General features: G+C 44.3%; 1 protein-coding gene across 1 annotated transcript; it reads left to right on the forward strand.

Annotated features, from left to right (window-relative positions):
* Positions 1 to 8,715: 8,715 nt before the first annotated feature.
* On the forward strand, positions 8,716 to 15,581 carry LOC127565054 (uncharacterized). The gene is made up of 3 exons (XM_052002067.1): positions 8,716 to 8,738; positions 9,193 to 9,393; positions 14,644 to 15,581. Exons 1-3 carry the CDS (start codon positions 8,716 to 8,718, stop codon positions 15,380 to 15,382), a joined length of 963 nt encoding a protein of 320 aa, XP_051858027.1. The 3' UTR covers positions 15,383 to 15,581.
* The last annotated feature ends 583 nt before the right edge of the window (positions 15,582 to 16,164 follow it).

Consider the following 16,164-nt stretch of genomic DNA (forward strand, 5'->3'; position numbering starts at 1 on the left):
AAAAGGGTAGGGTATGTCGTGTGCGTCTACCGCTGCCCTGCCAATTTAATACTTCACTCGCAGAAGTACTTGTGCACGCTGTTACAGCATGCAAATCAGTATGTATGTCTGCACTGCGCTGCCAAACGTTTGTGCAGGCGAAGTGCACGTATGTATGTATGTATTCAGAGAGAAAGAGCAAGCGCTGCTGCAAGCCGGTGCGCTTGCGAACAAGAGAGAATGCAAAAAAGTGTGTGTGTATGTATGTCGGCGATTATTGCGAAATACAATTGTACATACATATGTAAACGGACAAGATTAATTGAAATAAGAAATGCTTGTACACACAGCTCGGATTTGAATTATTATTATTTGAATTATATTATATTTATATACTTATGTGTGAAATATACAATATATGTTGCACTTTAGTAGCACTGTGCTTAATAGTTTTCACTTTACACTATTATGCACTTGCACTCACGAAAAACACACATGCATACGTACGCAATTGGCAGAAAAAATATAATGTGTATGTATATAATAAAGTTGCAAATCAATCCAAAAGGCAATTGAAAAGAACAGAAAAAGTAGTCCGAAGAAAAAAAGAAAGGAATTTTTCAGTAGGTATTATTTTGCAAAATATGGCGAGAAGCTTAAGGGCGGACGATCATGGAGAAGGTGACAGGAAAGAGAAAAACAAGTAAGAGGGTTACAGTCGAGTGTGCTCGACTGTGAGATACCCGCTACCCATTTGTAATAAAGGCAAAATATTGCGGTATCATTTTCAAAATACACCGAAAATACTAAAAATATACCAAATTGTATGTTTGGTATATCGATATAGTACACCATTCAAAATATACCATAGACGGCACAATGTGTCAGATTGTCGGCCAAAGCAACTCAGACCCTAGTAAATAGGCGCTTTTGCCCATACAAAAGTATTTCTTTAATAACTTCCACAATTTTTATCTGATCGCAACCAAATTTTCAGGAATCATAACTACTACAGTAATTATTGCATATACCAAAATTACCATTACCGCTACCCATAGGGTAGAAGGGTATTATAACTTTGTGCCGGCAGGAAATGTATGTAACAGGTAGAAGGAGGCATCTCTGACGCTATAAAGTATATGTCGCAGTGTGATTCCCAGTAAATGTAGCATTCTGGTAATTTGGGAATTCGGGGAATTCCCTGCTTCTGCTTTACTCGTTGATATTGAGCGAATGCACGGTAGCAGAGGCAGAGACGCTCTGCTGCTGAGTGAGGTTCGATGGTAAGATACCAAGAGTCTTGAGTAAGACAGAGATGGCTGTATACGCTCGACTTGAGTGAGTTTATGACGTGAGCGCGCAAGAGTTAATTGAGCCTGGGTATTCGAACCAAACGGAACTCGCTGTGCAGCTGCATAAATCAAAAAAAGCATCAAGATGGAAAACATACCCTTGCCGCCGACATCAGAAGTGGGATCTGCTTTGCCTACTGCTCATGCCACCGATCCGTATTTGTCAGCGTCGGAGCTACAAAACCGCAACCTTCTGGAAATCATCAAAAACATGCAGACACCAAGGGCACCGCCAGCCGATGGAAAAGCGTCATATGTGACTCTTCCAAAATTCAATCCTGACATCGCTGGAGCGGATGCTTCCTCTTGGTGTTCAACAGTTGATCTAATTTTTGCGGATAACGTGCTCGAGGGTAGCAACCTGGTGATCGCCCTAAGCAAGGCACTAGAAGGCTGCGCATCACAGTGGCTTTCCCAAATTTGCTTTGCCGGCATCACTTGGGCGCAGTTCAAGGAGCTGTTTATACAACGCTTTGTTGGAATTGAGACTTCTGCCGCCATGCTATTAAATGTTCTGAATGGTCCACCAAAGCCGGAGGAGGGCTTCGCCGAATACGGCAGCCGTATTGTGATGCTACTTATGTCAAAATGGAAAGCCAAGGATTTGGAAGAAATAGCGGTATCCGTGACTCTGGCTCACATGGCGCAAATAGACAACAAGTTGACGCGCTGGGTTTTTACAAACAACGTGAAAACTCGCAATGAGCTACAACAACAGTTACACGCACACTATCAAAAAGCGCAGTATGGACGACGATTCAACAGGCTCGGAGAGCAAGAAGTTCAAGTTTCCGACAGCGATGAAATGCAATTATTGTGGAAAGGATGGCCATAAATACGCTGAATGTCGTGCTCGCTTGGAGAAAGGCCAGAGCAAAGGCAAAATCTACAGCGGCAGCAACATGACTGGACCGAAGGATCGGTCAAGTGTTAAGTGCTTTAAGTGTGACGAAATAGGACATTTTGCATCTGCTTGTCCAAAAGGCCGAACGTATGAGAAGTGGGTAGATATCTGCACAGTAGCTCCACCGTCTGGAATAATAAGGGCATCCGGTGAGTCTATTCCATTTTGCTTTGATTCGGGTGCTGAATGCTCTTTAGTGAAGGAAAGCGCCGTGGATAAATTTAAGGGAAAAAGAATAAATAACATTGTAAAACTTAACGGTATAAGTAATGATGCCATTTGTAGTACTCAGCAAGTATTATGTAATATAAATATTGAACAATACTGCTTTGCAATTTTGTTACACGTAATTATGGATAAGTATCTGAAATACGATGTGTTGGTTGGTCGTGAAATCCTTAGCCAGGGCTTTGGAGTAACAATAGAAGCCGACAAATTCCAAATTTATAAAACAAAAAGGGTAGATGTTTTGACTGTAACTGATTACAGAGATATTATAAATGCTGATATTGATTTAGTCAAATCCGATAAAATGGCCTTAACAAATGTCCTAAAGTGTTACTCTGATTGGTTTATCAGCGGTATTCCAAAAACTCGAGCCTCGACAGGGCAGTTAGAAATCAATTTAATAGATCCACTAAAGACAGTGCAACGACGTCCTTACAGGCTAAGCGAGGAAGAAAAAAACCATGTGCGCTGTAAAATTGATGAATTATTTAAAGCAAATATTATTCGTCCAAGTTGCTCACCTTTCGCCAGCCCTATGATGTTGGTAAAGAAGAAAAACGGCACTGATCGTCTTTGTGTGGACTATAGGATATTAAATGAGAATACCGTTGCTGATAGGTATCCGTTGCCTCTTATCGCAGACCAGATTGCCAGGCTTCGCGGTGCCAAATATTTCTCGTGCTTAGATATGGCCAGTGGTTTCTATCAAATTCCAGTACATGAAAATTCAATAGAGCGAACTGCGTTTGTAATGCCAGAAGGGCAGTACGAGTTTTTGACCATGCCTTTTGGCTTGAAAAATGCATCTTCTGTGTTCCAGAGGGCCATAATAAGAGCATTAGGAACTCTAGCACACACATATGCTATCGTTTATATTGATGATGTGTTGGTTATAGCCGAAACCAAAGAAGAGGCGTTGGAACGGTTGCATACTGTACTCGAAAGATTAAGTAATGCCGGATGTTGACGTGGGGGCGCTGAAAGTATCCAAGTTCTTCCTTTTTCGAAATAATAACACTCGCGGTTTTTCTTATAATATATATAGATTTATTATGAAACTTAGCGGGTTGTTGTACACGCACAATTGGGGGGTAATTAGACCGTGTAACTAGAATCGTTGGTTTGAACTGACAAAAGAGAAAATGCCGACGGCATTTCGTCGATCTATTGCGCTGAGCCGCGCTCAGCGGTGGTGAGTTGTGGGAGAGAGAAGCTGAGAGCACTGGAGCTTGAGTGCATTCTTACGCATTGAGCGCATTGCTAGTGAGCGAAGAAGCTTTGAGTGCTTTTCGGTCGGCGGAACGGAGGTGTGCCCTCACCTACAATGCGCTCGCATCATCCCGGCCGGGAGGCACGGAAACCCTGCGAGGAGTGACCGCTGCCATCGGTGCAGAGGAAGGCTTCGTCTCCGTCCGGGATCGTTGAGCTGAAAGAGGTTTCGAGTGGGGTCCTGTCACAGGACCAATGGCGAAGTTTCGTTCGGCGGAAAGTCGAGCCGAAGGTGTCGAAAAAGTTTTTGAATTGGGGCCTAACAAAGGCTTGCGTTTAGAGGATCGTTCGACGGACAGTCGATCCGAAGAAGGATCAGAGTGGGGTCCCGTCACAGGACCATTCGAAGCTGAAATAGATGTAGAGGAGGGTCCTATCACAGGACCATTCTTAAGGGTTCGATCGACGGACAGTCGAACCGAAAAAACTGAAATAGATTTGGAGGGGGGTCCTGTCACAGGACCGATCGTAGGAGTTCGATCGACGGACAGTTGAGTCGAAAAGGACGAGATGGAGTTAGAAGTGGATCCCGACACTGGGCCGGTCAGGATCCAACCGAAAATGGTCTCTTGGCCAATTAGGGTCCCACAAGCGTTCGGACGAGAGCCGACGAGAAGAATGGATGGGAGGATATCTGCGCCTAAAAGCACGTCTATCTGCGAACTCTCATAGAACTAGGGGTCGGCCAGCGGGATGCTTGGCAGATTGTCGAGGATGGTTTGTGGGACAGAGCATGGGGGCAGTTTTCCTGCTAATTGAGGAAGGACGAAAGCCGACGCCTCAATCTGCAGATCTGGTCGCAACGGGGAGCCAATTAGGAATTGGCAATGCTTTCGGGGCTGGGCTGCTACAACTTGAGTCAGCCCAGAGACGTGGGCTTGGACGGATGTGTATGGCATCCTCAAGCGGTTGAACAATCGTTCAGAAATGAAGGTGGCCTCTGATCCAGAATCGATCAGAGCCCGAGCTGTGTGCCGAACGCCGTGATGGCAGATGTGTACAACAGCTGTACTCAGCAGAACACCTTGTGTGTTAACTGTCAGGAAAGATTGAACATTAGCTGACTAGGAAGGAGTGGACTGTATACTAGGAGAGGGATTAGTGACTGTCGGCGTCGGGTTGACTCGATGCAAGAGTGTATGATGACGACCCTTGCACGTAAAACAGTTGTGCGCACTTGTGCACTTGGCCTGGACATGGCCTCGTGCGAAACAATTTAAGCACAGCTTCTGTTGTTTGACATCCATCTGAAGAAATCGAGGGCACAATCGAATCGGATGGTTCTCCCGGGAACAGAAATTGCAGGTCTGGGTCTTAATGGTGTCCCTACTCTCAAAAGAGTTGACCTGCCTGGAGACGGGGGCCTCCTTGTGTGAGGCTTGTGGAACCGTCGGAGCGTTCGTGCTGGATGACACCTCCGCTATCGCTTCTAGGGTACGATACCGCTCTAGAAGAAAAGCGTTCATATCAACCCACGTTGGAATATCGCTCTTGTTTTGGATTGACTGTTCCCAAAGAGAAAGGGTCAACTTGGGGAGCCTCGAAGAACACAAGAAAACCAGGATGCAATCCCAATTCTCTGTGTCGATTTTCGAGTGCTCTAAGGCTGTCAGGCACTCTTGAATGGTGCTCTGCATCTCCTGAATAGAGGAACCCGACTCTTGCCCAATGGCGGGCAAATTTAACAAGATTCTCAGCTGACTGTTTACGAGCAACCGTTTGCTCTCGAATCGCTCAGTCAAGCTGGACCACGCCGACTGAAACCCCTCATTGGTCAAAGGAGACTTTGACACAATGGCATGGGCTTCACCGCTGGTCTTGGAGTTGAGATAGAAAAGTTTCTCAACTTCCGACAGTCTCGGGTTCTGTATATAGAGGGCTGTGAATAAATCCCGGAAGGTGGGCCAGCGAGTGTAATCGCCTCCGAACACTTCGGTGTCGCACGGAGGTAATCGACACCCCGTGGGCATGGATTGCACAGCTTGTGGTTGTACGGGTGTACGGGGGGTGAGCGCCTGGGATGCGTTGGCTATTTGCTCACCTAACTGAGCTGCACACTGCTCGTAGACAGCATAGCAGTACTCGTATTTGGCCTGAACAGTAGGGAGCTCTTCTGTGGTCATCTCCTCAGACATGACGCAAGAGCAAGCCTCATACTCATTCTCGACCTTTTCCCATAAGGAACGCATCTGGTCCCTTCGGACTTGGCACGTATATAGGGATGGGCTATCAGCCGAAGGATTGTTGACTCTCGTCGCAAAGTGACTGATACGATCAGTCGCGGCGATGAATTTTGTCAACGCTGTGTCGACTTTGTTTTGTGCCATCGGTGGATCGGGACGGAAGGAAACGTAGCAACTAGTAGAAAATATAGCAAAAAAATACTAGAAAAAATACCACAGGCAGTGCTGAGGTATTTTACACCCAAATGGGTACGGACTGCGGACACAGGCGACGGAAGCAATGGGACGGGGCGGGGGAAATTTCCCGCGACAATCAAACAGATGTTCGTCGAATGCAAGGACAAAAAAAAGGCACGTAAAAATACCAAAAAACACAATAGGCTGGAAAAAACACAAATGTGGTTAAAAATGTGCTGGATGGAAAAAACAATAAATAAATTGTCACAAAAAAAAACAAAAAATTATTTATATATGTTTATATGGATATGTGGTGGAAGTGTTTATATATTTATATAGGTGTGTATATAGGTGTGTATATAGGTGTGTATATGTGTGTGTGTATGTCTATGTATGTGGGACACTGGCTGGAGTAAAGCCTATACACCGACACTTGAGCTGGGAGTTGCTCTTAAAATACACACACTAAATATATCACTTGGCAAAAAAAATCAAGGAAAGGGTAGGGTATGTCGAGTGCGACTACCGCTGCCCTGCCAATCTATTACTTCACTCGCAGAAGTACTTATGCACGCTGTTAAACATGCACAACAGTGGGTACGTATGTATGTATGTATGCTTGCACTGCGCTGCTAACGTCTAAGCAAGCGAAGTGCACGTATGTTTGTATGTAAAAACTCGAGAGAGCGAGATCAAGTGCGGCTGCAAGCCGACAAGAGCGCAGTGTACAAGAGAACGTGTGTGTGCGGTGAGAGCGCGAGAGCAAGCGCGGCTGCAACCCGGTGCGCTTGCGGACAAAAGAGAGAGCACAAATATGAGTGTATGAATGTATGTCGGCGATTATCGCGACATACAAACGTACAACGGACAAGAAATAAAGAAAAAACGAAATGCTGGTACGCACAGCTGGAATTTAAGTTATTTAATTTAAATGTTTATATATGTATGGAGTATACAATATATAACATTCGCATTTTAGTATATTTCTCTCTTTGAATACTTTCCACTTATCACTGTTTGCACTTGCACTTGCACTCAGAAAAAAAAGAAAAACACACATGCATACATACGTACGTGATTGGCGGATATAATTATTTATTATATATGTATGTATATAGGCAAAAAACCATGGAAAAGGTCGTCCGAAGAAAAAAGAAGGCAATTTGGCAAAAGCTATTGGAAAAACTTTTGCGCAATATGGCGGAACTGAAGGGGCGGACGACCGTGGAAGAAGTGATAGGACGAATGGAAAAAACTTGTGATACTTATCTGCGTAGTATGCTGGAATGCCGATGATAATGATTATCCGGCTCGAAGGACCAAATGTTAACGTGGGGGCGCTGAAAGTATCCAAGTTCTTCCTTTTTCGAAATAATAACACTCGCGGTTTTTCTTATAATATATATAGATTTATTATGAAACTTAGCGGGTTGTTGTACACGCACAATTGGGGGGTAATTAGACCGTATAACTAGAATCGTTGGTTTGAACTGACAAAAGAGAAAATGCCGACGGCATTTCGCCGATCTATTGCGATGAGCCGCGCTCAGCGGTGGTGAGTTGTGGGAGAGAGAAGCTGAGAGCACTGGAGCTTGAGTGCATTCTTACGCATTGAGCGCATTGCTAGTGAGCGAAAAAGCTTTGAGTGCTTTTCGGTCGGCGGAACGGAGGTGTGCCCCTCACCTACAATGCGCTCGCATCAACACCGGATTTTCGTTTAATGTAACTAAGTGCTCCTTCCTTAAAACTCGTATAGAGTATCTGGGGTTCGAAATAAGCAACGGGGAAATTAGGCCAAACGCATGTAAGATAAAAGCATTGATTGATTTACCGCCTCCACAATCTGTGTCGCAGTTACGACAATTAGCTTCATATTTCAGACAGTTCGTTCCAAAATTTTCGGAGACACTTAAGCCTTTGTATCACATAACGTCAAAGAAAATTGCAACTTTCGCTTGGCAACCAGACCACGAGCAAATACGAGTTAAAATCATATCTGTGTTGACACAGGCACCTGTTTTGATCATATTCGACCCGCAATACGCAATTGAGTTGCACACTGCTATACTATTGCACAAATTTGATAACAAACCCCATGTCGTTAAGTATTTTAGTAAATGCAAGTCTCCTGCCGAGTCTAAATATCATTCTTATGAATTAGAGACGCTAGCGGTAGTTAACGGTATCCGGCATTTCCGCCATTACTTGCAGGGACGTAAATTTGTCGTATATACAGACTGCAATTCTTTGAAGGCTAGTCGCACAAAACTCGACTTAACGCCGAGGGTACATAGGTGGTGGGCATTTTTGCAATCGTTTGACTTTGACTTAGAGTACAGAAAGGGTGAACGAATGGCGCACGTAGATTGTCTATCTCGGAATCCAGTGCCTGAGAAAAATAATGATCAAAATAAAATACCTGAGGAAAATAGTGTTCAGAATAAAATACCTGAGAAACGAATAAATTTGACTGAGGTAACCGACAACTGGTTAATTTCGGAGCAACAGCGTGATAGTGAGATTTTAGATATATCAACTAAATTAAGAAATATTGAATTATCAGATAATTTAGATAAAACCTATGAATTGCGAAAATGTATTTTGCATAGGAAAATACAGCGAAATGGTAAAACTAAATGTCTACCGGTAATTCCAAGGTCATTTAGATGGGCAATTATCAATCATGTCCACGAATCAATAATGCATTTGGGATGGGAAAAGACATTAGATAAGTGTTGGCGCATTTGATAATTATTAGTTAAGAGCATGAAGTACCAAATGAAATTGTTAGAATTAGGGCGAAGCGAGAGCGCAATAAAGCTTTCGTTTGTTGCTCTCTGAGCGAATTCGCCTCGCTTCGCCACTCTAGTTAAGTTAGGCTTAATGTAACTTAGCATAGAATTATAAACATAGTTGAAATCGAACACTCTACAGCGCGTCATCACTCTTTTCGTTTTTCGTTGTACCAACAACAATTAGGTCCAGTCTTTGTTCGCGAATAAAGCGGAAAATATAATATTGCAAAAACTCTTGTAATTTTTCATGGCGCCCCCGGGTGGACTCTAATTGTGGTTGAACGCGAGTGCTTGATTTAAAATAGAAAACAGAAAACAAACCAAAACAAATTCGCGCCGGTCGCAAATATAATAAAATATAAACAATCAATTGTCTTGTGCCAGTGCTATGATCTCCTTGTGTTTGTCATCGGTGGATTTTTCGGCATCATCGCTGGAGGATACCCTGCACCAAGCAGAACACACAGAGGAAAGTGGCTGGGATCATTAAAGATCGCCAATTCCAGGTACTGTGCGAAAAATTGGAAGCGAAAAACTGAATTGGTTGCCAAGTTGCAAAATTCTAGTGACGCTTTCAATTCTTGGCACATACGTAATAGTAGAGCATTTGTTTTTAAATTTTATATTTTAATTTAAAAAAAAAAGTGAACCGCTTAGGCAGAATATTGTTTTTGTTTTCTAAGTGAAAGTGACTAGGGGAAATTCTTATTTCCATTGCATCGAACTTCTTCTCTTAGTTCGTTGCAATTTTCGCTTTCGTCGCCCCCTTTGTCACCAGATTCGTAGCCGCTGTAAGTTGTGTGCTGTTGCTAAGCGCACATACGTATATACATACATATATACCCGCAAGCCAACACTGCACCGGTGCATTTCGGCTCCGTGTTGTTGTTGCTTGCATTTTCGTTTCGTTTCGCGCGCTTAGAAACAGCGCACATACACACATACATACGTTAGCAAGCCAGCATCTGCACAGTGCATTGCGCTCTGTAGTCTGTGTTGTTGCTTGCACTTTTCGTTGTCGCGCGCTTTGCAGCGCTTAGAACTCGCTCCCCTACATTCGTTGGTTGAGCATATCAGTGCGATATCTCGTTTGCTCCCTCGAATTGTGTACTCCCCTATTATTGTCCGAGAAAGCTTAGTGGTTAGCTTAGGACAATTTAAAAATAATAATAATAAAAAAAAATTAAGTAAAAATAAAAGAATAGTTCAAAATAATAATTCAAAAAAAAAAAAAATAATAAATTTTTTTTTTTTTTTTTAATTTTCTTTTTCGTTGTTGTTGTTGGAAGCAACAAGATTTATTTTGTCTTTTATTTTTATATTTTTTTTGTCGTCTCCTCTAATAACCTAAATAAAAAATGAATTCGAAAGAAACTCTTGAAGGCTCTAAAAAGAAACTTGCTATTTGCGTGAAGAGCATTTGCAGAGTTAATAATCAAATTCTCGATGACACGATCGGTCGAGATTTGACAGAGCTAGAGTGCAGGCTTGAGATGTTGTCGTCGCATATTGAAAATGCTCTCAAATATCAAAGCAGAATTGAGACATTTGACGAATATGACGATTACCGGTGCGAGTTAGAAGAGATTTGCATTACTGCAAAGGCAAGGCTGAAGGCGATGGTGAAATCGTTGACCGATACTTCATCCGCCAATATATCGATTCAGCCGATTGCCGCTCCTCGTACCCGTCTGCCTAAACTCTCATTGCCAAAGTTCAGCGGAAAGTATTCCGAATTTAAGAATTTCATAAGTTTGTTTGAGACTCTTGTTGACAATGACCATTCAATTCCGCGCATTGAGAAATTCAATCATCTCATTTCTTGTCTCTCTGGTGAGGCTCTTGGAACGGTGAGAGCGTTTCAAGTCACCGAGGACAACTATGAGAAAGCAATGGCGAGTTTGAAAAGAGTGTATGACAATGATTGTCTGATATTTAATGAAAATATCACTGCTCTTTTCAATTTGCCAAAGATTTCGCAGCCCTCCGCTTCAGCGTTGCGAAACTTGATTGACACTGTCTCTGCGATATACGGATCTTTGTTGTCGATAGGTGATGATAAGAAGATTGCAAATTCAATCCTTATTCACCTGGTCATGCACAAAGTTGATGCAATGACAAAGAAGAAGTGGGATGAGCAGCTAGATTACACGAAAATTCCATTATGGAGTGAGTGTGAAACTGTGCTTAATCGTCGATATCAGCACTTGTCAGCTGAGAATTCGACAAAGTCCGATAGTCAAGCCGTTTCCACTAAACAGCTTAATAAAAGCTCGTTTTCGTGTACGACGCTCAAAGATAAGATTGATCAAAAGGCCCAAATATGCGAATATTGCAATTCCGAAGATCATTCCATCGTGAGTTGCTCGATGTTTGCTGCCTTGGCAGTTAAACAGAGATTCGACTACGCGAAAACAACTGCATTATGCATAAATTGTCTTCGGAAGGGTCACACTGTCGCCAAATGTAAGGCAAAAAAGTGTCGTGTGTGCAGCCGTTCACATCATACGTTGCTGCACATATATTCTGCGACTACAAATAGTAGAGCGTTACCACCCCCGAGTCTCTCCGCTGTTGAGCCTGATCGTCCATCCACTTCACATGCGATGCATGCGACCGTGTCGGATAAAGTGATCCTGGCCACAGCAGTCATCAAAATAAAGACGAATTCAGGCGATTTCGTCTTAGCCCGAGCTTTGCTGGACTCTGGGTCACAAATTAATTTTGTGACTGAGGAACTAGCTCAGCGGCTGCATTTGCGTAGAGAAGACTCGTGCATCAGCTTGCTTGGCATTGGTGAATCCAATTCTCAAGTTAAGAAAAAGATACACACTGTGGTGAAGTCGCGAGTTGGCTGCAATGAATACGCGATCGATTTATGGATCCTCAAATCGATCTCAGGTTATCAGCCAGATCACACTGTAAATGTCAGTGGCTGGAAGATACCTGACAATATTCAGCTAGCGGATCCCTATTTCTTTAAACCGCAGAAAATTGATCTTCTTATCGGCGCTGAAACATTCTTTGACCTATTGTCCGTTGGCCAAATCAAGCAAGGTCCAGAGTGTCCAATCCTCCAAAAGACAAGCCTTGGGTGGATTGTCTCGGGGCGGTACACTCCTGGTGAAAAATCTCACCAGAAGATGACTGTCAATCTGAGCTATCAGGAAGAAAGTTTGAGCTCGATTGACAAGACCTTGCTGAAGTTTTGGACTGTCGAAGATGTGCGCTCTCCCTCCAAAGTCCTTTCCGCTGAACAACAAAGTTGTGAAGATCATTTCACAAATAATGTGAGAAGATTGCCGTCTGGTCGTTTCGAAGTAAGACTGCCGTTTAAATCAGATTCGCACCAGCTTGGGTGCTCATTTGAAGTTGCTAAACGGCGGTTTTTGTCGCTTGAAAAACGCTTAACTCGAGATCCCGAGTTAAAGCGAATGTACTTGGAATTTATGGAAGAATATGTAGAGATGGGCCACATGTCCGAAGTGAGTCACATCCTTCCAAGTACACCACACTATGTGATTCCGCACCAATGTGTATTACGGCCCCAAAGCACTTCGACAAAGCTGAGGGTCGTATTTGATGCTTCGTGTCGCACTTCGACACATAAGGCGTTGAATGACATTCTTATGGTCGGGCCGACCATTCAAGAAGAGCTGTTTTCGACTCTGCTTCGTTTTCGATTGCATAAATACGCATTAACGGCCGACATCAAAAAGATGTACCGCCAAGTTATGGTGCACGAGGCAGATCGAAACTATCAGCTCATAGTGTGGAGAAAAGCTCCATCAGACTCGTTGAGATTATTCAGATTAAATACTGTAACATATGGCACTGCGCCAGCGTCATTCTTGGCCATACGGTGTTTGATCCAGCTGAGCGAGATTGCGAAATCCTCGCACCCCATGGCAGCTGAAGTTATCAGGCAAGACTTCTACGTTGACGATATGATGACTGGTGCCGCATGCGTCGAGGACCTGAAGACAATTAAGTCTGAAGTGTCGCAGATACTGCTAGGAGCAGGTTTTGAACTTGCGAAGTGGTTCTCGAATGCTCCTGGGTTCTCCGCATCAAACAGTACACCAAAGCCGATAACGATCTCCGAGACTGACGCAACCAAGACTCTAGGTGTGATTTGGTTGCCAAATGAAGACGTGTTCCAATTCCGGATCGACGATTCATTCATGGGTCTTAAAGCGACAAAACGGAACATTCTCTCGGTGACATCGCGGTTATTCGATCCGCTTGGCCTATTGAGTCCCTTAATTATAAAAGCAAAGATACTGCTTCAAGAGCTCTGGCTTCAAAAGTTGGAGTGGGACGAATCCATACCATTGAGTTTGGATACATCGTGGCAGCAATTGAAGTCAAATTTGACACAATTGCAAAACATAAAAGTGCCACGATATTTGTTCACAGAGCCTACGTCACCGATAGAGATACATGGCTTCGCCGACGCCTCAATAAGAGCGTATGGGGCGTGTATTTACGTTCGTACGCAAACTGCAGAAGGTTGTAAAGTATCATTACTAACCTCAAAATCAAAAGTAGCTCCCCTCAAGACTAAGACTCTTCCTAGACTTGAGTTATGTGCAGCTCACCTTCTTGCAGAACTCTGCCACCGCATCCGAAGGCTGATCCGAGCTCCAATTGAACGGACGGTTCTTTGGTCAGATTCGGAAGTCACTCTTCATTGGATCCGGTCACATCCTTCCACTCTCGCGACATTCGTGTCGAATCGAGTGGCCGAGATTCAAGAGTGGTCAGAGAGCGTGGAATGGCGTCATGTTCCAACTAAGCAGAACCCCGCAGACATTGTATCGAGAGGTTGCGATGTGACTGAACTGTGCGCGTCAATGTGGTTTAGTGGTCCGTCATTCTTGATGGAACCACACGACGCATGGCCAGTTAACCACCATTTCGTCTCTGAAGAGACGCGCAATTTGGAAGTGCGCAAAACAGCTGTTGGACTGACAGCTATAGTGGTAAAGTCAGATCTAGTGGACTCGATCGAAAGTTTTTCGTCGCACACAAGTCTGTTGAGAGTGTTCGCTTATGTGTTCCGCTTCATTCGAAGATGCAAAGACAAAACAGTTCAATTTGAACTGGTTCCAACGGCATCAGAACTGAAAGAAGCATTCAGTAAAATAATAGAAGTAATGCAGGATTTCGAATTCAGAGACGATATAGAAAGGGTTCGTAAGAGTACACGTGTGAGCTCGAGTCTACAACGACTCAATCCTTTCATACATGAGTATGAAGGATCTTGGTGTTCGTTTTCGATGTTGCGAGTCGGGGGCGACTGGTAAATGCTCCTATTTCGTATGATGCTAAGTTTCCACTCCTCTTGTCGAAGCGCTCACAATTTGCTCGCAGCTATGTGAGGTACTTCACTTGACCAACTGTCACGCTGGCCCAAGAGCGCTCGTGAGCAATCTCAGAGAACGACTTTGGTTAGTCAATGCTCAAGAGCTTTGTCGTCAGACAGTACGATCATGCATCCGTTGCTTTAAATGCAAACCTCGGCTGCTTACGCAAATAATGGGAAATTTGCCTACTGATCGACTCCGAGCGCTCCGCCCATTTTCAATTTGTGGCGTAGATTTTTGTGGCCCGGTTGAGACAACCTATAGGATTCGCGGAAAGCCGCCGTACAAGTCGTACATAGCTTTGTTCGTCTGTTTTGCGTCAAAAGCGGTTCACTTAGAAATTGTATCCGATCTATTATCTAATGCATTTCTAATGGCTTTCCAAAGGTTTGTTGGTCGAAGAGGATGCCCGAGCCGAGTCCATTGCGACAACGCGACGAACTTCGTCGGAGCAAGTCGCCATCTGGAGGAGCTAAGGAAGCGAGTCGAGGCCGAGGAGAACGCAGTTCGCGACTTCGCATCAAGAAGCGGATGCGAATTTGCGTTCATACCGCCGAGGGCTCCTCACTTCGGAGGACTATGGGAGGCAGGTGTGAAGTCTGCAAAGCACCTACTCCTACGGACGGTGGGCAACGCCCTGCTCACGGCCGAGGAGCTGCAGACAGTGGTCGTGGCGGTCGAGGCGGTGCTCAACTCCCGCCCGCTAGGAGCCGTAAGCAACGACCCCAACGACGGCGAGGCACTAACTCCAGGGCATCTACTGGTGGGCGGTCCACTGGTGGCACCGGCAGGATCGCGGACCCCGGACCAGGAGGGTCTGAGTTGCTTAAGGCGATGGCGAGCTGTCTCGTCGCTCAAGCGAGCGTTCTGGCAGCGATGGTCCCGGGAGTATGTGCTGGGCCTGCAGGCACGGGCCAAGTGGGACCGGTTGCAGCCAAATCTGCGAATCGGAGAGCTCGTCGTCGTCGCAGAGGACAATCAGCCGCCGATGCAGTGGATGGTGGGGCGAGTCGTGGCGGTATACCCGGGAGCGGACGGGGCGGTGCGCGTCGCAGACATGCGAACCAGCACAGGAGGGCTGTTTAAACGGCCAATACACAAATTGGCGCCTCTGCCAATCGGATGAAGGCACAGCCGTTCATCGGGGCCGGTGTTGGCGCATTTGATAATTATTAGTTAAGAGCATGAAGTACCAAATGAAATTGTTAGAATTAGGGCGAAGCGAGAGCGCAATAAAGCTTTCGTTTGTTGCTCTCTGAGCGAATTCGCCTCGCTTCGCCACTCTAGTTAAGTTAGGCTTAATGTAACTTAGCATAGAATTATAAACATAGTTGAAATCGAACACTCTACAGCGCGTCATCACTCTTTTCGTTTTTCGTTGTACCAACAACAATTAGGTCTAGTCTTTGTTCGCGAATAAAGCGGAAAATATAATATTGCAAAAACTCTTGTAATTTTTCAATAAGGTTTATAGCTATTATTGGTTTGAAAACATGTCAAAATATGTGCGTCGGTTCGTAGAAAACTGAATCACTTGTAAACTATCGAAGCCACCCGTAGGTAAAGTGCAGGCAGAGTTACATTCTATTCCCAAAATAGATATACCGTGGCACACGGTACATATTGACATAACAGGAAAATTGAGTGGTAAAAATGACTTAAAAGAATACGTTATTGTCTTAATAGACGCATTTAGAAAATTTGTTTATTTTTACCACACTTTGAAAATAGATGCGGAAAGTTGTGTTAAGGCCGTAAGATCAGTTGTTTCCTTATTTGGCTTGCCTACCCGAATTATAGCGGATCAAGGTCGTTGTTTTGCAAGTTCAGATTTTCGTGAGTTTTGTTCCTCTCAAAAAATTAATTTGCATTTAATTGCCACCGGTGCGAGTAGGGCCAATGGTCAGG

This window comes from Drosophila albomicans, chromosome 2L (assembly GCF_009650485.2).
Source record: "Drosophila albomicans strain 15112-1751.03 chromosome 2L, ASM965048v2, whole genome shotgun sequence".
Lineage (NCBI taxonomy): Eukaryota > Metazoa > Arthropoda > Insecta > Diptera > Drosophilidae > Drosophila > Drosophila albomicans.

Coding starts and splice junctions, on each gene's coding strand:
- LOC127565054 (XM_052002067.1), top strand. CDS start 8,716: ATGGTAAAACTAAATGTCTACCG. Junction 8,739..9,192: donor GTAAAACTAAATGTCTACCG/GTAATTCCAAGG, acceptor GATTTAAAATAG/AAAACAGAAAACAAACCAAA. Junction 9,394..14,643: donor TTAAAGATCGCCAATTCCAG/GTACTGTGCGAA, acceptor GGCTTTCCAAAG/GTTTGTTGGTCGAAGAGGAT.